The 22,012-nt window shown below is 46.3% G+C and overlaps 1 protein-coding gene across 1 annotated transcript; it reads left to right on the top strand.

Moving 5' to 3' along the window:
• LOC307210750 (myosin light polypeptide 6-like) lies at positions 1-17,535 on the top strand. Its single transcript, XM_079966924.1, has 8 exons — positions 1-139; positions 307-511; positions 8,757-8,784; positions 10,920-11,063; positions 12,020-12,193; positions 14,187-14,264; positions 16,206-16,244; positions 17,217-17,535. Exons 2-7 carry the CDS (start codon positions 326-328, stop codon positions 16,232-16,234), a joined length of 639 nt encoding a protein of 212 aa, XP_079823050.1. The 5' UTR covers positions 1-139; positions 307-325; the 3' UTR covers positions 16,235-16,244; positions 17,217-17,535.
• Positions 17,536-22,012: the final 4,477 nt, after the last annotated feature.

The raw sequence follows: 22,012 nt of genomic DNA, 5'->3' as shown, positions 1-22,012 counted from the left end.
GATTTGCTGTGTGAGCTGGCTGGCTTGGTGCCACAAAGGCACGTCCAAGGCCTGGCTATTCAGAAAGGATGCTTAGCTGTAGCAAAGCCCTTTGAGATCTCTCTGTCTTGAATGGAGGGAGGAACTAGCATTGCTGAAGGTGACTGATGCTCCCATTTTTAGATGCATTCCCACTCCATACCCAGCTAGTCCTCTTGGGCTGACATCACAGGATCCACAGAGCTATTTAAACTGCAGCCGGGCAGAGCCAGCCTGAGCTGAGGGTCCTGCCTACATCTGCTGACTTCCCCTCTGCATCATTCCCAGCAGGAGACACAGAGGGAACATGCCCCCAAAGAAGGATGCCCCAGTGAAACGGCCAGTACCCCCGCCTGCCAAACCAGCAGCTAAGCCAGCTCTAGCGAAGCCAGGAGCCCCGGCAGCTAAAGGCAAAGCACCAGAACCAGCACCAGCAGCACCAGCAGCACCAGCAAAGCCCAAGGATCCCCCAATTGACCTCTCCAAAGTTGTGGTGAGTGAGACATGGTTGAAGGGACAGGACACCTGAGGGAACCCTTCTCTTCTTGGGAAGGAAGCCGGTTAAAGGCAGCAGCAGCAGCAGCAGGGGGTGGCCAGGATCTTAAGGCTATTTTATCTGGATCTAAAGTGTTTTCTATCCTTTTACTAAATAGACAGAGTGCTTTGTGGGATGATATTATTGTAAAAGGTAACTAATTTGAGAAGTGTTGCAGCAGGGCATTACAAGTGGATAAAGGGAGGTTACAGGTTGCAATAATTAATTAGGCGCACCCTAATATGAATTAGTGGGTGCGAAGAGGGGGCTAAATAAATCAAGGCAGCTATCACCCTTTTAGAAGCCAAGCCTAGCCCTGTTCCACTCACAAACACCCACCCAGCCCGACTCCACAGAAGGTGTTTGGAGTATTAAATATGTTTGGGCTTGAATAATATCCTCAGCCCGGGCAGAGACAGACAATAGTTTTTAACAGAACTGAAAGTGATTTGAAAGAGGCTTCACTTCTCGTGGTACACACGTTTCGTTTGCCTGTTTTTCTTATCAAACAGATTTTTGAAACAATACAAAGCTACTTTATTTGAGGCAAATGGTGGGATGAATGAACAACATACCATGAAAAGAGATTCTTCTTTCAGACCACCAACTCTCTGAAAAACTTGTCAGGCTCCAGACTTCCGTAAACTACTTTCGAACTCCCTTCAAGCGGTCAGGTATTTTCCCCTGGCAGAATGATCAGAATGAGTCAAAGCCAAAGTAAAAGTGAATTGACAGGGGCTTGGCAGCTCGATAAAGATGGAGCAGTATGTGCTTATGCACACACATTACCTATAAAACTGGCCACCGGACAACCCCATTCATATGGGATACCCATATAGCTGGCAAGACCCTGCTGCATTATCTCCAAGCTGGACAGCCCCTCTCATGAACTGCAAGGGACCAAGTAGGTGTCAACTGGGTGTCAATTGAAAGGTACTGATGGCATGCATACCTCTTATCTGATCTGTTTATTTTCATTCCTTTTTACTGAATCCCCATATTCAGTTTTACATTTTGCAGAAACTTCATATGTGTTTAAATTTGCCCAGCTAACTCTGGCTGGAACCAAAACATAGGAAATCTGGCCTCTCTTACTGGAAGTGGTCAGCACTCAGTCTGAAGCAACAAAAAATAAAACGGAATGAACTACCGTAGGATTTAATTGCAACTTATTTCATTGTCTCCAGATAAGACAGCTGATCTCCCTGAGTTTTGCTGCTCTTTAAAATCATTTGCTTCATTTACCCTCACAGCTATTGTTCCATGTTTTTCAGAGAGGCAGCTAAGGAGCACAGATGCTTGGTTGAAAAGCTCTAGTGAATTGTACACCAGCAAGGATTTGGGTCTAAGTCTACTTGGCTCAAGGCTAACACTATCTGTTGGACTAAACGATACAGTGTTGGGAACTGGAGCTCCATATGGGAAATGAGAATGCCTAAAATCAGGCATGTTTCTTTTTCAGTCCATTCTGAGTTCATTGTGTGCCTTCAAGGCTGATAATGAATTCTAGTTTTAAAAAGAAAGAAAGAAAAGGCAGGACAATGACTGTGCAAGGTGTGGATTTGTGTGAAGCTAAGTTGGCCACTTGATCACACTCTAGACTTTTAGTCATGATAAATAATTAGCCCTCCATGTCAGGAGGCAGTATGTTTTGGGGTTCCAAGTGGTGGGGGCATGGAACCAGAGCACAACGTCCTGCTGTGCTTCCAAAGACTTCTTGCTGACTGCTATTGGGAACAGAATGCTGAATTTGATTGCCCTTGTTCTCCAACTTTTGTGCTGACATTCAGTGAATTTCCCCAGTTTGAATTTAGTTTTATGATGCATACGAAATATAAATATAGTTATATCCTCATATTTAAAGATGCTTAATCTAGGTTTATCATTATTTTTTTCCTGGCACAAACTTTTTTGCAGGCACAAATTCAACAGGTGCTGCTTCCCCATCACTATCTCTCTGTGCTGGGGGAAAGCTGTACCTGCTGGATTTTCGTCTGGCATGCAGCTGGGTAAGGCTACAAATAAATGGTAACAAAATTAAGAAATGGGTCTCCCTATGCATGTTTAGCCTAAAGGTGGGTGAAACATCTGAAATGGCTGAAGACTATCAGCCTACGCAAAGCTGCTCTATAGTGTGCTAGGTAGCTAAGAACAGAGCCGAGTCTGGGGCTTTCATACAGTATTTAAAAGGAAGTTCCTTTCTTGACCTCTGCACCACACCAGACCTCAAGGCCTTTAGGGTTCATAGCTTCATGGAAAGCTGGAGCTGCTTCTTCTGCTCTTAGTGTAGGGCTGCCTGCCATACATCTGGACATAAGTGGGATCAGGCCCTCAGAAGCAGCGTCCAGGCAGAAAGTGTTGAAATATCTGAGGAAATCCGGAAGTGTAGCTTTTGGCGAATTTTCTTTTTGCAAAAAGAAGCTCAACAACTTTTGCGTCTGGGTTTTCACTTTTTGAAGTATGGCAACCCTGCCTCAGTGCTGCTTCTAGGCAGCCAGGAAATAAAGTCCATTTCCCCACCTCAGCAGACAATGGTGAGTGGGAAGGGCAGCAAGCTAAGGTTAGCGGGTTAGAGGGGCAAGATAAATTTAGCAATTGAAAGGGCTCCTGTTATTTTAAAGACAGGTCCGAACAGCAGGCGCAAAAGCCTGGTATTTGGCCTGCATTCTCAGAAAGCCCGGCCAGGGACAGGTGGCCACCAGCGGGGGTGGGGTGGGGGTGGGACTTAGCATATTCCCCGCTTTTTACAGGGAACAGTTATTTCAATCCTACCTCTATCCCTTTGCTGGGATGCCACCTTCTGAGACTGGGAGGATCAAGTTGCGGGAGGATCGGGGCATTCAGTCAACAGCCATGTCCTCCGAACGCTGCGGGATTCCTGAAACAGTGAGGTAGGGGCTTCAATAAGGAGAGTGATGGCAGAGAGGGGAAAGCGAGCCCTTATTTAAACCCACTCTAGATTCCAGCCCTAGAAACCTGCTGATGAACTGGCCTCCCTGGCACCTTAAGCATCTCCTCCTCCTGTCTTTGCTGGTCACAAGGCTGAAAGAGGCAGAGAGAGGCCGGCCTCTGATGCAGGAAGAGGCAGTTTAGCCTAGCAGTTCCAGGCCTGGCCACAGCAGCACCTGCATGTGCGGCGAAGAACCGATCTTAGTCCCATGTAACACGCAGGGCTCGTTTGCACTGTCCACCGGCCACAGAACAACCAGAAAAAAGAGTACCTGTAAAATGTGCAGATATACAATGATAAAACAATTCCATGGGAAATGCAACATGTATATCTGCAGTGTCACGTGTCGCAAAACTAAAAATCCAGAGTTCACCCCACAAGGAAGCCTCCCCCTGGGCCGGCCAGCCTTAGGCTAGGTCCCATCTCCAGCCACACATGGCCACACATGCGTAGTCTTGGGGAAAACGCTTCCTGTCCCCAGGATATACTCCCAAGGCCTGTGGGAAGCAAGATGAACAGAAGCAAGGGTTGTTACCTTTTGTAAATCTCAGAGCTGGGGCAGGCCAGGACTGAACAAATATATGGAGCCCTGTACTGTACAGTGCATCAAAGTGCAAGTAGATAAATAGGTACCACTCCGGCGGGAAGGTGTGCTGCTCTGGTTCACCAGAAGCGGCTTAGTCATGCTGGCCACATGACCCAGAAGCTGTACGCCGACTCACTCAGCCAATAAAACGAGATGAGCGCTGCAACCCCAGAGTCGTCCGCGACTGGACCTAACGGTCAGGGGTCCCTTTACCTTTACAGTACAGTGAGATGCCTGGACCACAGCCTTTTTGGGCCCCTAGGAGCTGCCACAGGGGACTGAGGGGTTTGGGGTGCGTTCAGACTCCGGGTGGAATACACCTAACCTTTACACAGAGTAGACCCATTGACATTAATAAGTGAAGTCATGCTCGTTAATTCCATCCCCTGGCTCCAAGATTGCTCCTCTGTTGTAAGCAAGAAGCGGAACTGCGGTTGTCTTTCTACATGATCATGAGCCTTCCTGCACTTTTTCTCTGTGCATAGTCCTCCATGTTCCATCCACACCAGCTCCTGTGAGTGACAAAGGGGAAGCTTCAATTCACCATTTGAAGCTCAGCACACCTTTGTGGTGGCCAACATTTTATCACCCTGCTCATTTTCACCACTGATCTTTTTAGCATATAACACTTTTCTGGCTACATTTTGTTCAGTTTTTAAACAAAAAAGGGGTTGCATTAAAAAAAACCCACCAGAAACACATATTAGCCTAATTAAAAGGATCAATTTAAAAATGAATTAATGTGATAAAATGACACCCATTGCAAAGTTTATAGTGAAAGTGTGCTGCAAAGCTGTGAGAGATTCGTCTGAGTTGTTGGTCACTGCCCACTTGAAAACTCTGCCCTTTAAGAGATACTGCTAAGGGAATCTGCAGCTACAGAGAGTGCTCTACTCTTCTGTACTTCTGAAAAAAGCAAAGACTTTGTCTGGAAAAATGGCATATATAATGCAGGGAAGACAGAGGATAGACATTAATGGACAGTGATGCCATGTGCATATCCTGAGAAAAGTAAGTGCATGGAGAGTGGCAATTCCACACCTTGGTCTGCAAACATCCTTGGGCAGCTTCTGCATGAGGCACTGAAACTGGAATTTACCTGCCTTCTTCACTGACATTTTATAGGGGCCCACGTGCATCATCGTCCATTTGAAAGACATCTGTGTTTTCTCAGTGATACACATGACTTCCCCCCTAATGCATAGAATTCATTATTATAATTTTAAACCCGGAAGAGAAGCACAGTCTCCAGAGGGAAAGATGCTTCCAACTTGTGCAAGAGGTGTGGTTCCTATGTGTATAGCAGCATTGGGGGGGGGCATAAATGAGCCCTATCACCCTGCCCCCACCACTTCCCATACCTAAGAACGCTTTTAATATCTGGTAAGGCCATTCCACGTATTTTAAAACACTGATTACTTATTTGAATGAACATGCTGGAAATGAACATACAGTAAGCCCTATATCTTATCTAATTGCTCTGTGCTGCTTTAAGATGTGGGTTTTTAACTGCGTAATTTGTAAAATGTTTATAGCATTGTAAACAGCTTTACCTTGCACAACTCTGAGAAAAGCTGCCAGTCTCATTTTATTTATTTATTTATTTATTTTATCTTAAAAACTCTTATACCCTTTTCATTAATGCATTGATGAATCTCAAAGTGGTTCACAATATGCAGCAGCCCATTGGAACTGAACTCAGGAAGTGAATTAGCAGATGAAGAGGCAAGTGAAGACTCAGCAGGCACCACCAGAGTGTGTGGCCTGTCCTGACCACTGGCTCCTCTGGACTCTTCAGGGGATTCAGGTCTTAGCATAAAATTTGGAGGAGTTCTGGGGAACTGAGTCTCCACAGTTGAGAAGGAAGGGAGAGAAATGGGAAAGCATAGAATCATAGAATCCTAGAGTTGGAAGAGACCACAAGGGCCATCGAGTCCAACCCCCTGCCAAGCAGGAAACACCATCAGAGCACTCCTGACATATGGTTGTCAAGCCTCTGCTTAAAGACCTCCAAAGAAGGAGACTCCACCACACTCCTTGGCAGCAAATTCCACTGTCAAACAGCTCTTACTGTCAGGAAGTTCTTCCTAATGTTTAGGTGGAATCTTCTTTCTTGTAGTTTGGATCCATTGCTCCGTGTCCGCTTCTCTGGAGCAGCAGAAAACAACCTTTCTCCCTCCTCTATGTGACATCCTTTTATATATTTGAACATGGCTATCATATCACCCCTTAACCTCCTCTTCTCCAGGCTAAACATGCCCAGCTCCCTTAGCTGTTCCGCATAAGGCATATTTCCCCCTCTTTGTTTACTGACAAACAAAGTACTTGCGTAACATTGCAGGAGAGTGAGTATTTTTTGTTTTATTTTATAAGGCTGAGGAAGCAAGTTGCCCTTTCTCAATGGCAGGAAGGGAAGTGAAAAGCTGCTGGATCTCTCATCAGGAGTCCAGCCAGTCAGTCAGCAGCAGACCTCTTGGCCAAGGCTTCAGAGGAGCTGAGTGGGCAGGGAGCAGGGTTGCCTCCTTGCAGAGAGAGGGAGAGAGAGGTGAAATTGCAACTGCCGAACTACCTTGGAGCTGGGGTGGGAGGGGAGGGCATGGAAATCTCCTTGGCATGCACTGCCTTTGCAGCACTCTGTTTACTCTCTCTCTGCCTCTCCATCCCCCTGCTCCTGCCCTTTAATAACCTCAACTGTGAAAGGCAGTCATCTCCCAAGAACCTAGACAACATTAGAAAGTAGCTGGGTTGGCTCATAAGGAAAATTCCCAAACCCATTTTAGGGCAATGCCTTTATGAGGCCAACCAAAATGACACAAAACAGTGTGCTAGCTTTCAAGTTCCACCAGACTGTTTCCCACCTGGCCTGATGAAGAATTGTGGAGAAGTTGGAAGCTTGCGTGCTTTTTTTTGGTGACAGTTTGGTTGGACGAAAAATGGTATACTCCAATATGGATTTTGGAAGTTCTTTAAAAGTCTTGGTGTGAGAGTGATAGAATGGAGGGAGGGGAAGGAGAGTGAATTGTCGCACACAGCTGTGTCTCACCCACTGATATGAATGGAACATAGCAGAATGTGGACACACAAAAGAAAATCCCTGGTACTCGGGAAAAGCAATTGCAATTCCACTTCTGGCTTACCACAAAAAAACCCAAGATTTATCTTTCTAGGCGCTCCTTGTCTTGGAAACACCCTTTGTTTGAGAAGATTGAGAGACAGGTCTGAGGAGAACTGAAAATTGGAGAACAGAGAGACAGAGAAAAGGAGTAAAAATGAACCATTCAGAGATGACCACGGAGGAGACATTTGTGATATATAGACACACAGGTGGAGAACCTTCCTTAGTGTGAGGGCTGCATTCTCTCATGAGGTAACTTTTGAGGGCCTCCAAGTGATAGGCAAGGCCAGAGTAATGGGTGTGACTCTTTTCTTTGTACAAGAGGTTGCATTCCAGCCATGGGTGTAGCCAGGATTTTTGTGGGGGGGCCAGAACCAACGTGATTGGTCAGTTAAGTATTTCTATTGTTTTACTTGATCTGGGGTGGCATCTCCCCGCTGGCCCCCCCTTGGCTACGCTCATGATTCCAGCCACAATAAAGCCAGAGATTTCTATCCAGGGTAGCAAGAGCCAGTGGCGTAGCGTGGGGGGTGCAGGGGGGCCGGCCGCACCGGGCGCAACATCTGGGGTTAGGGCAAATCCACAGGTTAAAGGTAAAGGTAAAGGTACCCCTGCCCGTACGGGCCAGTCTTGACAGACTCTGGGGTTGTGCGCCCATCTCACTTAAGAGGCCAGGGGCCAGCGCTGTCCGGAGACACTTCCGGGTCACGTGGCCAGCGTGACATCGCTGCTCTGGCGAGCCAGAGCCGCACACGGAAACGCCGTTTACCTTCCCGCTGGTAAGCGGTCCCTATTTATCTACTTGCACCCGGAGGTGCTTTCGAACTGCTAGGTTGGCAGGCGCTGGGACCGAGCAGCGGGAGCGCACCCGCCGCAGGGATTCGAACCGCCGACCTTTCGATCGGCAAGTCCTAGGCGCTGAGGCTTTAACCCACAGCGCCACCTGCGTCCCCTCCACAGGTTAGGGGGCGCAAATCCACGGGTTAGGGGGCGGAAATTACTTGCCTTGCCCCGGGTGCTGACAACCCACGCTACGCCACTGGCAAGTGCCAACATCACAGTTAAAGAGTTTGACGAAGGCACAGAGCAGGACTGGTGAGGAGTCGTGGTCTGCAGAAAGGGGGTGGCCTAGGGAGAGTCCTGAGAATTTGATTTGAATATGCAAAATTCCTAACCCTGATGGATTGTGTAGGTATTTTTGAAAAATGCAACAATACAAATGTCCAGTATGGTCATCAACTCTAAACAAGTTGACCATTTTTTACACATCTGTTCGCCAATGAAAATTAACTTGTCAAATGTTAAAATGGACAAAATACATAGCATAGCTGCCCTGTTCCATCTTTAGTTTTTCTTTGGGAGCTTTAGCATCTGCTCTGTCCACTCATCTCTGGCTGAAGAAGTTTTCTGCGAGTCCTAATGCTTCCTTTTTATAACTTGGCATTTCTATCAACAACTTGGGCTTCCTGTCACATTGCCCAGTCTCTCTCTCACTTCAGTACCATTTCCTGTGACTGTCATGATCTCCAACCACTTTCTTTCTTCTTTGTAGATTGAATTCACTAAGGAGCAGTTGGAAGGTAAGCCAATTTGATTGTCCAAAGGCAGCAGGAGAAGCTTTCCTGAGCTAGATGCAGAGGCACTGACATCGCATGCGCCCCACAGCATGCATGACATTGTGCATGCATGCCCCCTGCACCCACAGTCGCAGGGCTAAGCTGGTGTGCCTGGATGCACATAAGTGCATGAACTTTCACCTGGTGGCAAAACTATTTCTGATTTACTTCTACAGCCCACCTCAAACAAAATATAGTGGTACCTCGGGTTACATACGCTTCAGGTTACATACGCTTCAGGTTACAGACTCTCTAACCCAGAAATATTACCTCAGGTTAAGAACTTTGCTTCAGGCTGAGAACAGAAATCGTGCTCCGGCGGCGCAGCGGCAGCAGGAGACCCCATTAGCTAAAGTGGTGCTTCAGGTTAAGAACAGTTTCAGGTTAAGAACGGACCTCCAGAACGAATTAAGTTCTTAACCTGAGGTACCACTGTAACTGCTTTGTGAGCATCTTGGTGTTTGCTTTTTACTTCCTAAAACCTCTTAGTTTCTTAGGGACTGGGAGCTGTTATCAAAAGCAATGGCCCCTGTATCACCTTCTCTCCCCATAACATTTAGAACACCAAGAAGCACAACATGATGCCAGTGTTCTGCAAGGTCCGCCACCCCCACTTCATTTAACTGGCTGCTGGGAAACCTGAAGTGGTGATGAGATCACATCACAATTTTTGTAGTACTAGATATAGCCAGGAGTGGGAGAGGAGTTACAGCTACTTCTGGTCTCATGGCATAAGCAGCAGAGAACGGAGTAGCTAGAGTCGAGAGACTGGAAACACAGAAGCCTAGTTCATCCTCTTGGACAGTCACATAATGTTTCCCTGCCCCAGCTTCCTCCTCACATAGACTCCAGTCCTCCAGGTTCAGACTGAGCAAACAATAATTACAACTGTCCTTTCTTTCCCAATACACCTTTGTAACCCACCCAGTATCGTCACACCTTTAGTTTCAGCTTTCTGATCTGACACCTCCATGCACGAGTGCACACACACACACACACACTTTTATTTCAAAGGCATTCATAATTTCCCTCATGACACAAAATAAATTATATATTTTTTTCTGGCTTTCTCCACAACCACTTAACAGTAGTTCTTATTTTTAAATCTTATATCAATAAACTGATTTTATGCCCCAGAAGCCCTGACGCGGATTACAATATATGTGGGTTCTTTAGCTGGGATCAGCAACCGTTTAGACTGCAATCCTTGCCACACTTTCCTAGAAACAAGTCCCATTTAACTCAATGGGGCTTACTTCTCAGTAGACATATACAGGACTTCAGCATTAATAAACTTGGAAAGTGGTTTTACATTTACACTTGTAATGCAGGCAAGTCCTTAGGAAGCCTCACTGTGCTCACCAAACCATCCCTCTATTATTTTGAAAGCTGCCCTAAGCATTATGAGAGAAAGAGTGTACATATTTCCAACAAACAGAACATTGTAATCACCTATAGGTGCCTGATTTAACTATCTTGGACTTTCAATTGCTCTTACCACTGAAACCTTCTTTAGCAACTTGAAGGAATGTCTCATTAGCTCAGTTAGTGGAGGAGTTGGGGGCCTGGGTATCTGAGAGATGCAGTTCCTCTTGGTGTGCCTGATTAGCCATGCCTTTGTGCTGTCCAAGGTTGCTACGGGATTAGAGGTGCTGTCTAAATATAAAAATGATTCCTTGGCAGCTAAAACCTTCCCAAGATCAAGGTGATGTCCCTTTGGAATGAAGGCCCCTGAGATCCTTCTTTCATTTAGAGCAAGAACAGCCAGTGTCTTCCTTTCAAGATCGTCATCGTTTTCTCTTTAGACGCATCCCAAGCAGAGCTTGCCCTTTGGTAGGCAGCAACCTCCCTCCCTCCCTCCCTCCCTCCCTCCCTCCCTCCATATTGGCTGTGATGAGTGATAGAAACTGGGCAGGTTAAACAGACCTTGCAGACGGCGGTGTCTAGTTTCTTGGGATTATGTGAACCATCAAGTTGACAGCTGGCATGGCAAGCTTGACACTTTATCCCAAAAAAACCCTCCGGTCCCCGGCAGCTTGCCCAGTTCTGAGACCTCATCACAAAATAACCACATTAAAACTTTGGTCTAATCTCCCTAGATTACAAAGAGGCCTTTGGGCTCTTTGATCGGGTTGGTGATGGCAAAATCCAGTTGGGCCAGTGCGGAGATGTGATGAGGGCCGTGGGACAGAATCCCACAAATGCTGAGATCATGAAAGTCCTGGGACACCCCAAGCCGGATGGTGAGTCTTGTTCCTTGTCTCACAAATAGAAAGGGAAACGGACAGTATGGCCACTTGAGGGCAACAGATTCCAAATTCAAGCAGGTGTACAGTACAGAGTAGTACTAGGCAAAAACTGCATACAAAAATGTGTGTATCAGGAGAAAGGGCTGCTAAAATGCTGGTGAATATTCTTGAGAACTTTTTTTAAATAGAAAAAATAGCAAGCTGATGTGGAAATACGGTGAACTGAATTTGAGATTGGGAAAACAAATTTGAGAGGTCTGTCCATCTTTAGTTAGGAATGGGGGAAAGGATGGGAAGCTGTGTAGGACACATCAGCCCTGAAGGGTGTTTTCAGACGTGAGGCTGATATCCCTTTAGAGCTTCAGCTTTCTTACTAGTTCTACTATTCAGACTTGAGTGTCAATGCTTATGTCGCCAAAATGGTACCACCCACATGCAAGGAGGAGATACGTGTGCATGGATGGTGCCCTTTTGGCTGCATTAGCCTAGGCACTCATGCTGAATATCAGAAGCAGAGATATCGTATCAATTAAAGGAGAAAAATAAGGGAAGAAAATAGGACAATAGTAGAAACATGAACATAGAATATAGTATTCTCTCTTTCTTTACTTCTGTATAATTTCCATACTTTATATAATTTAAGTATGTATTACATAGAACCCAGTATAAACACTGAAGCAAAAGAAGCTGATGTGTGACCAGCTCCTTCCAGTTCTGAGCCTCTGCTCCATCCTCCCCCAAAACCATATGCTAAGCAATTTTCAGGATGCCAAACACAGTTTCAGGTTCACATTCCAAGTGAAAGAGTGCAGTCCTCATGGAATGTATACAATCAACGGACACAGATTTCTGAGGGTGTAGGCTGGGAAGTGCCCCATGAAATCTGTGAGGCAAAGCACTTGAGACTAGTTTGCTGTTGACAGTCTTTCCTCTTCCTCCTCCTCCACTAGAGCTGAATTCTAAGCGGGTGGAGTTTGAAGAGTTCCTGCCCATGTTACAGACTATTGCCAAGAACAAAGATCAGGGAACCTACGAAGACTACGTGGAAGGGCTCAGGGTCTTTGACAAAGAGGGAAACGGCACCGTCATGGGCGCAGAATTGCGCCACGTCCTCGCCACGCTTGGTAAGTGCTGCCAAGTGAAAAGGCAAAACTTTCTCACCAGTTTGTTGCCAGAAGGCCCAAGCAGCTTTGGGGGCACACCAAACATGAGGAAGCCATGCTAGAGCACAGAGCCCAAAAGGATCCCATTTTCAACGCAGCCATCATCCCATTCACTTACATCAGCTTTGGGTGCAGGTGGATGTGCTAAACTAGCCAATGGGCAACGCTGCAATTAATCCTTGTTTGAAATGATTGTTCATTCATAAATGAACTGGATGGCCTTAGGCAAGCTGGTGTTGCTTAGGTTAGGTACTGTCTCTCCCAGTGCTGGATTTATGTATAAGCTAAACAAGCTATAGCTTAGGGCCCCACTCTCTTGGGGGCCCCCAAAAAATTTAAAGGAAAAAACAACTGGATGTACATTTCCAAAATGTAAGATAAAAAACAAATAAAATAAAGCCTACATACAGCAACAGTGTTTTGTGTTGTGTAGGCTCCTATTTGTTATGTGCAAATGGCTTTAGGTACCAATTAGGTCAATAAATTACCATATAGCATATATTTAACCTAAAAAACAGTGACAATTTGTTGTTGACTAGGGACACCTGGACATATAAAGGGCCCCATTACCTTCAGTAGCTTAGGGCCTCATCAAACCTAAATCTGGCCCTGGTCTCTCCAGGTACAGTTTTGCATCCTGATTTCCCCTTGCCTTGGTACTAACACTAGCCCCACTGGAGACTCATAGTACCTCTTCCCCATTAAGGTTTGGGGGAGTGGCCTTTATATAGAGAGGATGCCCTTGTGGCAGGAAGTTGTTGCACTCTCATCCACTATAGAATACATGCATTAATAAATAAGGACTTGCGCTTCTGTTCCAGGGAGGTGCAGTGCACAGCCTGCAAAGAACTATTGAAAAAGTGAAAAGTCTATAAAATGGAGAGATACTTTTGCTGCCCTTTGTCTCCTTATTTTATTTTAGAAGAAAGGATACATGATCATTGTTACCCTTCAATCTAAGCCTATAATATGTTTGAGGGTTTTTTTTCTTCTGGTGGCAGACGACAGAACCGCAAGACCGGTGCAAAACACTCAAACAAAGGTTTTATTACAGCTATACAAAAACAACAAACACAAAGCATGTGGGTGTTCTCTCTCTGCAGGCAAAATTCAAACTGTGACTTCTGTTCTTTTATACACATCACCAGCTGTGTCTAATCAGCCTAGAAAACCACACCCAGAACTCACAGAAAAAGTTCTTAAAGCTGTTTGCACCCTTTTACTGTTTCTTGATGAATGATATCTAACATAATAATGCAACTGAGTTCAATGTGGCTTACTCCCAGGTAAGTGGGGTTTGGGTTGCAGGCTAAAGAACTAGTCATGCTGATAGACTAGAGCATCAGGCTTGAACTGGGAAAAACTGAATTCAAATCCGAGCTCAGTTACACAGCTGTGTCCCAGGCTCATTCCAAGGAGCTCACAATGGCATATGATAGAATTTGCTCTACAATCCTGTGAAATGGGTTAGACTGAGAAATAGTGACCAAATGTCACCTTGTGAGCATCGCAAACAGCATGGATTTGAACCCAGGTCTCGCCTTCAAAGTATGGCCCTCTAAAAAATAAAATTAAAATACCTGTTTATATACATACACACACAACACATACCAACTGTTTTGAAGATCAACTGTAATTGATTAGAATTTTTAAAAGGTAAATATCACAAATATCTCAAAATCAGATTTGATTGTTGATGCCATTTACAGCAAACCACCTTGGGTGCCACAAACAATGTAGTTTCACACACATTCTTGAGGAGTTATTTCAGCGCAAGATGCAGATTGAACTACTTGGTATGCTAGGAGCAGCCACTGCAGTGCCCTCCAGATGGTGCTGGGCCACTGCTCCCATCATCCTTTGACCATGTTGGCTGGGGCTGATGGGGACTGAAGGAAGTGTAAAGAACCTGACCCCTTCTTCCATGTGCTGTTCCTCCTCCTTCTCTTTCCAGGTGAGAAAATGACTGAAGAGGAAGTAGACACTCTATTAGCTGGGCACGAAGATGCTAATGGCTGCATCAATTATGAAGGTGAGAGACTGGGTCTGTTTTTGCATGAGCAGGTAGGCCCAGTGTCAGAACACTCATACTGGACTCATCCAGACTTCCTAGGCACAGCGCCACACTTTGAAGTACTGTATCCAAGCACTCTTCCCTCCCCCCCTTTTCTTTCTTTCCCAGAGAAACCCCGCTCTTTACCACTGAATCAGAGCAAATGGCAATCTGTGGGTAACACAAATTGCCATTTGTTCTGATTCAGCATTAAAGAGCGGGTTCTCATGGGGAAAGTGGTGGGAAAATTAAAAAGAGTGCTTGGACACAGCGCTCTAAAATGTTGACCTGTGCCTAGAAAGTATGGCACAAAAGGAAGTCTGGATGAGCCCATGACCTTGGCGGGGGGGGGCATCTCCCCCCCAATCAAGTAAATAAATAAAAATACTTAAGTAACTGATCAATTGCATTGCAGATAACTCAGTTCTGCCCCCTAAAATACAGCCTGCCTATGGATGATCACTTAGAACAGGTGAGTAGACAGTTTAGTTTGATTCAAGGGAAGCAGCGACACTTCCCAGTTTCACAGGGAAATGTGGTGATAAAAGTGTAGATCCTGCAAGCTTGTATATCGCAGTTAACTAAATTTATATATCACTTGACTGTAGAAAAACCTCTACGCAGTTTACAAATGAATATTAAAAAGCAGGTAATGTACAGAACATTGCACACATTATCTACAAGTTGTGGTAAAGAATATGCTTTGCAAGTGAAAAGTCTCAGGTCAGTCCCTGGCATCTGCTGGTAGAGCTGGAATTATACCACCCCCACCCCCCCCCCCCCCCGAAACCCTGGAGAGACACAGCCTATCGGTGTGGACAGTATCAAGTTTGCGGGACCAATGGTCCATCTAAGTACAAGGCAGCTTTCTCCGTTCCTAAGTTATATGGGATGCTGGACTTTGCTTGTTGCAGTTTTCATATGCAAACCAATGTGCAACACTGTGTGGATGAGGTGCTTAAGTGCCTAGTACTGCTGGTAATACAGAAGCCACAACTGGCCCATTCGACAGTTAGGGCCTCATGCTACATCTAGGGGGCAGTTGGGCACTTCATGACCTGCTAATGCCCGAAAAGAAACTCCTAATATTTAAGGGGAAGTAAGTGAGGGCAGGAAAACAGATTGCAGGTGAGCAAGTGGGCCAGTTGTCACCTGAGGCAATAGTTTTGCTAATGAAACATCTGTCAGGGAGGGACAAGAGACAGTAAAGGTTGACTGCTACCTTAAAATATCAGGTGTAACACACTTGACAAAGAACTCATAAGCCACTTCCTCTCAGCTGCTTGGAGCGCCATAACTAGACACTGGAGGCATCTATTGGGAGTGAACATGGACCACTGGTACCAAACAGTATGGAAAACAGCCTTCCTAGGAAAGCTAAAACAGAAGGATGCTTCACCCAGTTTGGCTCTCCTTCATTGTGTATGCAAGCCAGCAAGGCAATAGCCAATCCCCCCACAACAGCATACAAATCAATATGGTTAACCTGACCCAGAAATACCCCCCCCCTCGCACACACAGACAAAATACACTGCAACCAACTGACTGCAACCTACCACACTCTGGGCCTTCTGGTCTCTCACACGGCAAACAAAAATAAAGTCCCTGTTTGCGTGACACTGAAACAAAAGCTTTGTTCCTATACTATGCAAAAGAATGAAATTCTACTGTCTTCCCCTTTACTCCCCTCAACTCCACATTTCCTACAACAGTAATGTCTCACTGACTTGTTTGAAGGATTCTATGACTTGGAAGCAGAGGCTCTGTATGTACTCTTGTTACTCAAGAAAATATGACGATGAAAACATATATGGGGGCGGAAAACAGGTGTAAAAGGCTCACTGGACCAAAATACTGTGCGTGTGAATGTGGTGGCAGGTAGTTTTAATTTCCTGGCAATTCTTTCCTTTCTCTCCACAGCCTTTGTCAAACACATCATGGCAGTCTGAGCGGAAGAGAGTGAGTATGTGCCTCAGAAATGAGTGTGGTTAATTCTGTGGAGTGGTGTGTGTTGCTCCCCACCGGAAATAACATTTCCTTCCCTGTAACCTCTTTCAGTATTGAGCCTTGAGCTCTCTTCTGAAGTTTTACGTTTGTGTGTGTTATCTTGGAGCCGTGAAGATGCAAAATTGAGAAGATCCGTAATTGAGAAGATCCATTTGGGGCCACCAAATTTTAGCTTCACACAGGGTGACATATTATGAAAGATTACCATAGTCCACGCCTGATTAGAGGCCCACTAATATTAAGTGTGCATGGGACGCGGGTGGCGCTGTGGGTTAAACCACAGAGCCTAGGACTTGCCGATCAGAAGGTCGGCGGTTTGAATCCCCGCGACGGGGTGAGCTCCTGTTGCTCGGTCCCTCCTCCTGCCAACCTAGCAGTTCAAAAGCACATCAAAGTGCAAGTAGATAAATAGGTACCACTCCGGCGGGAAGGTAAACGGCGTTTCCGTGCGTTGCTCTGGTTCGCCAGAAGCGGCTTAGTCATGCTGGCCACATGACCCAGAAGCTGTACGCCAGCTCCCTTGGCCAATAAAGCGAGATGAGCGCTGCAACCCCAGAGTCGGCCACAACTGGACCTAATGGTCAGGGGTCCTTTTACCTTTTATTATCAAGTGTGCACACTCCAGGAAAGTTACTTGTTGCTGTTGCTTGTTGATATAAAGTCAGCTTGCTATAACTTGTTAGTGCTGATGTTTGCAAAGACTAGCATTGCAGAGCTGATGTCGCCAAGCTGGTGAACCAAGAATTTTCACCTTCTCTTCAGAGCTCTTGTCTTGAAGAGCTACTTCATACTAACTCTTGCTAATCTTTGATACGGACCGTAATGGACACACCATCTTCTGCTTGGCAGGGGGTTGGACTCGATGGCCCTTGTGGTCTCTTCCAACTCTATGATTCTATGATTCTATGATTCTTTTCTCTACAGACCTGCTGACGGTGGGGTTGAATAGCTGCACCCTTCAGGCAGGACTGCTAAACCCATCACTCCCCGGTGGAATCAACTGCCCCATTTTTCTACCTTTGTATAAACACAATCGGCCACCCACCCTCGCTCAGAGTGCTGGCTGCAAATGATGCTTCATTTATACTGCAACGTGGGAACATCACTGAGTGTTCCTCTGTGGAACCAGAAGGGGGCACCATTGAATGCTACAGCCTCTATGAGAAAAACAAATTTTTAAATCATTTTGACTCTCCCAAAACAATACATTTACTCCATTGGACAATAAAGTCGTTGGTTTTCAGCTCTTTCTGGTCTCTGAGTTTGTGTGATGATGACGATGATGATGATGAAAACACATTTTTATAGAGCACTTCACAGCGTAAAATCATCAAAAGAGTATGCACAATAAAAACAGGAAAAAAATGTATCTTTGGAATGCAAGGAGGTTCCCCCTAACACCAAGTTATCAGGGAATTGTGTGACAGCCAAAAAGCTCCGAACCATATTGGAAAGCAGAAGAAGAGCCAGGATCTGTCAACAACATGTGAATTTGCACACACAGCCAGATCTAGTTCGCTGCTTTAGAACAAAACTCCACAAAGTGATTTCTGAAATAGAAAGGGAGCTGCCATGGGGTCCCCTTCTGCCAGGTGGGCTGCCTGTGCCACACATGCTTCAAGTCTGCCCAGGACCAAACATTATGCGGTGTGGTGTCGTGGTTAGTGTGTTGGACTAGGAGCAGAGAGACCAGGGTTCAAATTCTCACTCAGCCATGAAGCTCACTGGGTAATTTGGCAAGATTGTCAAACCTGCAAGGATAAAATAGAGGTGTTTGGGGAGAGACCATGTATGCCAACTTGGAGGAAATGTGAGAGGATGATAACTACTGTTGTTGTTGGCATTCATCTGTCTCAAACCTCACTGATGTGGTCCAATGGAAAGCAGAGCAAGACATCCAGCACCAGCTGGGTTGCCGGAAGGAGGCAGACAGGATGCCATCCAACTGCCTTAGGGACTCCACTCTGGATTTGTGTAGGGTTTACTCCTTAGCCCTTTCTTCTCCTGAAGATCTCCCACAAGGCAGAGGAGGTTTAGAATCAGAGTTTTCCTTCTCCTAGTTGGGCTACCTTCCCAGGTGGATGAGCCCCATCCATCCCTCACTTTCCTCTGCAGCATGGGCAGAAACTGCCTTCTTGGGCACTGGATGCACTTTTGATCTCATCCACCCAATCCACTAGAGCCTGTTTTCACATGCCGGGGAAATCCCTAACCCACTAAGCGTTGGAGACCCATTGGCTACCCTCACCTGGTTTAGGCAGCCAGTCAAAGCTGTTTCCCAGGGTGTGGCTGCTGTCACTTGCTGACAGCTTCTGGAGCCGCAGGTGAGAGCTTTGTGCAGGGTGGGGACCAAAGGCAGACAAACTACCCCAGAAGGAGCACAACCAGAGGTAGGTGTCCCCCACCAGAGATACTACCCATCCCCTAACGCCACTACTCCTAATACAGTGGTACCTAGGGATGCGAACGGGATCCATTCCGCAGCCCTGTTCGCATCCTGAGCAGAACGTAAGATGCGACAGCACATCTGCGCGTGCGCGGGTCGCGTTTCGCCGCTTCCATGCATGCACGTGACGTCATTTTGACCATCTGCGCATGCGCATCCGGGTCGCTGCAGAGTGCAATCCAAAAATACTTATCCTGAAGCGTATTTATCCCAAGGTATGACTGTACAGTATCAGGGGTGTGTAGCGCGGGGTGTGTGCCGGGGGGCCGTGACCCTGGGTGCACAGTTTTGAAGAGGAGCGAAACAGGCACCCCCACACAAGAGATCCCAGAGCGGCCCAGGCCGGTGCTCTTCTCTGCCCACCAAGGGCCACGTCAGTGTGAGGCAGAGGCAGGTAAGGAGGCACCTGGCTTTGGGGAGGAGACAGGAGGGCTCTAGGACCCTGTGAGACCCTCAGGCCTCCTTCCCAAAGCCCAGCCCTAAATCTTCCCCTGTGTCTGCACAATGTAGTCACTGCATCACAGTTCTATATCTTATTCTGAGGACCTTCATGCTTACTTAATAAGTCATATCAATATATTATTTGCCAAGTAAATCGTTATTGTAAATAAACATCAATAAGATCTGGTTTGAGAATAAAGTACGGTATATTTATATCTCCACCCAGACTCTGTTTCATTGGTCTCATTTGACTCCTGCAGGACCATTAGACTCAAACATTATCCATGGGTTGCCAGTTAATTTAGGATATTTTATTTTTTTAATTACTTATGTGTTGCATTTATATCTCACTTTTCCCTCAAAGAAGCTCAAAGTGGCCTACACGGTTCTCCCCGTCCTCACAACAACCAGCCTGTGAGGTAAATTAGGCTGAGAGGTGGTGAGTAGCCCAAGGTCACCCAGAGAGCTTCATGGGAAACTGAGGACTTGAACCCTGTTCTCCCAGGTACTAGCCCGACACTCTAACTACTACACCACACTGCAAATGTATGCAGTGGGAACACATATTTATTGCTGAAAACTGTGGTCTAAACCACAGAGCCTAGGGCTTGCCGATCAGAAGGTCAGTGGTTCGAATCCCCACGACAGGGTGAGCTCCCGTTGCTCGGTCCCTGCTCCTGCCAACCTAGCAGTTCAAAAGCACATCAAGTGTAATTAGATAAATAGTTACCGCTCCGGCGGGAAGGTAAACGGCGTTTCCGTGCGCTGCTCTGGTTTGCCAGAAGCGGCTTAGTCCTGCTGGCCACATAACCCAGAAGCTGTACGCCGGCTCCCTCAGCCAATAAAGTGAGATGTGCGCTGCAACCCCAGAGTCGGTCACGACTGGACCTAATGGTCAGGGGTCCCTTTACCTTTACCTTTATCCCTGTTACATGGAACCTCCTGCCAGGCTATGAACTATGAACTATGCATGAACTGGGGTAGCCCTATGTTTGGTGCTTCAACAAAAATGAAAAATCTTCACCTTCCACTTGTAAATGGATCAACAAGGTGCGTTCCCTGTCCTGGTTTGAACTCACTGGGTCCTGACATGAGTGCAGGAGGAAACTCAAGGGCTTCCCTTGAGGTTTATGTCCAGTCAGTGGCGTAGCGTGGGGGGTGCAGGGGGGGGCTGGCCACACCGGGTGCAACATCTGGGGGTTAGGGTTAGGGGGCGCAAATCCACAGGTTAGGGGGCGCAAATTACTTGCCTTGCCCCGGGTGCTGACAACCCACGCTACGCCACTGTGTCCAGTAGCTTGCCTGTTTAGGTCTCCCTGCTTCTCTTTTTCAGTGGTCTGAACCATCGCCCCTTTCCTTGTATTCCTGCTCTATATTTCCTGTTTGCTTCTCCTCTCTGTGCCGATTCATTGGTGTATTTTGTCCATTTGCAACACTTGCAGCAAATACACACATAATATTTTAAAAGTGTGTGCAATGAATAGGAAGGGTAATGAATACAAGTGGCGCTTGCTTATCTGCCTGACCCTCTCTCCCTTCCCAGAATAAATATTTAAAGTGGCACAAGAGAAACGTGTGCATTTGGATCTGTCCGGCTGTTGCCATTCAATATCCACACTAAGCCCAAGATTCAAAGGAGTTGTCAACACATTGGCTTATGATATGTGTGCAGCACATCTGTAGCCACTCCCCCCGTGATGCACTGATGTATATCCCCCTTCAGGACTTGCACGGTAAGGCTTCAACCCCAATCCTGTTCAAGACAAGGGAACTTGTCATTAAGCAGTTTGCCTCTAAGTGTTGCAGCTGGAAAGTCACAACCAGACTTGGAATTTTTATAGCAGGATGAAATATCTCCCGGTCCCCTCAATAAACAGCCACTCAATATGTTGTCACCCTCTCTGGACCCCCATCGCCTAGTGATGACAGAAGAACCATCAAATCGCACTTTGCTCAGACTCACGACAAGCTGTCAAATTCAAGAAGGTTAAAAAGAAAAGGCCATTCCCACGTCAGGGAATACTCTGGACTCATTAGCGTAGATGAGACACAGCCAGGCCTGCTGATATATGAGCTGTATGAATGTGTTGCATTTAGCGCATGTGTGCCCTGGAGATTTGACTTTTGTTGCTCTGATGTTCCAGTCAGAATCACAGCTCGTCAAGAAGGCCCTGTAGCATACCTTAGGTCAGCCTTCCCCAACCAGGTGCCCTCCATAGCTGTGCTACTTAGGGCTGATGAGAGAGTTAGAGGCCACCAAGCTGTTGAAGGCTGCATTATCATTAATATTATTAATGATATATGCATTTGCACACTTCATGTTAATACATGTATTTTTTCTAAAACAGTTGTTGGTTAGAAGACTGCAAAGCGAATTCCACAGAACTGTGAATTTTGAATTTTGAAGGCTGCGTTACAGCTCACGTGCCATTATGTGAAGTGTGAATCAGGTTCACTTTAAAATCAGTATCAAACTGGACCCTTTCCAGATAAACAGCATGGTTGCCACCTCAGGAAATAGCAACTCCAGGCATACCAAACCTTCTTTATGGGAAGGTTGAGTCCCACTTGCTTCCTTGACTCTCATCTCGCTGTTTGCCCTCCACCAACCTCACTGCCCCCAAAATCTAACCATTTTCACTTTGCTTCACTTCCCCAGTGACAAAGTGGACTAGGTGCAATTACGTAATATCCTTTCTTGGACCGATGAGTTTTGTGAATGAGTATAAACACCCAAACCATAAAAGGCTTCTCTTTTGTATTAGCTTGGCTTCCATAATGTGGGGGGAACTGCTTTCTCCCTAGCACAGGAAAGGCCACGTCTCTGGTTAAT

The sequence above is a fragment of the Podarcis cretensis genome, assembly GCF_951804945.1.
Source record: "Podarcis cretensis genome assembly, chromosome: 2".
Classification (NCBI taxonomy): Eukaryota; Metazoa; Chordata; class Lepidosauria; order Squamata; family Lacertidae; genus Podarcis; species Podarcis cretensis.
Note: the sequence above shows the minus strand (reverse complement) of the source record. Positions and strands in the feature narration are given on the sequence as shown.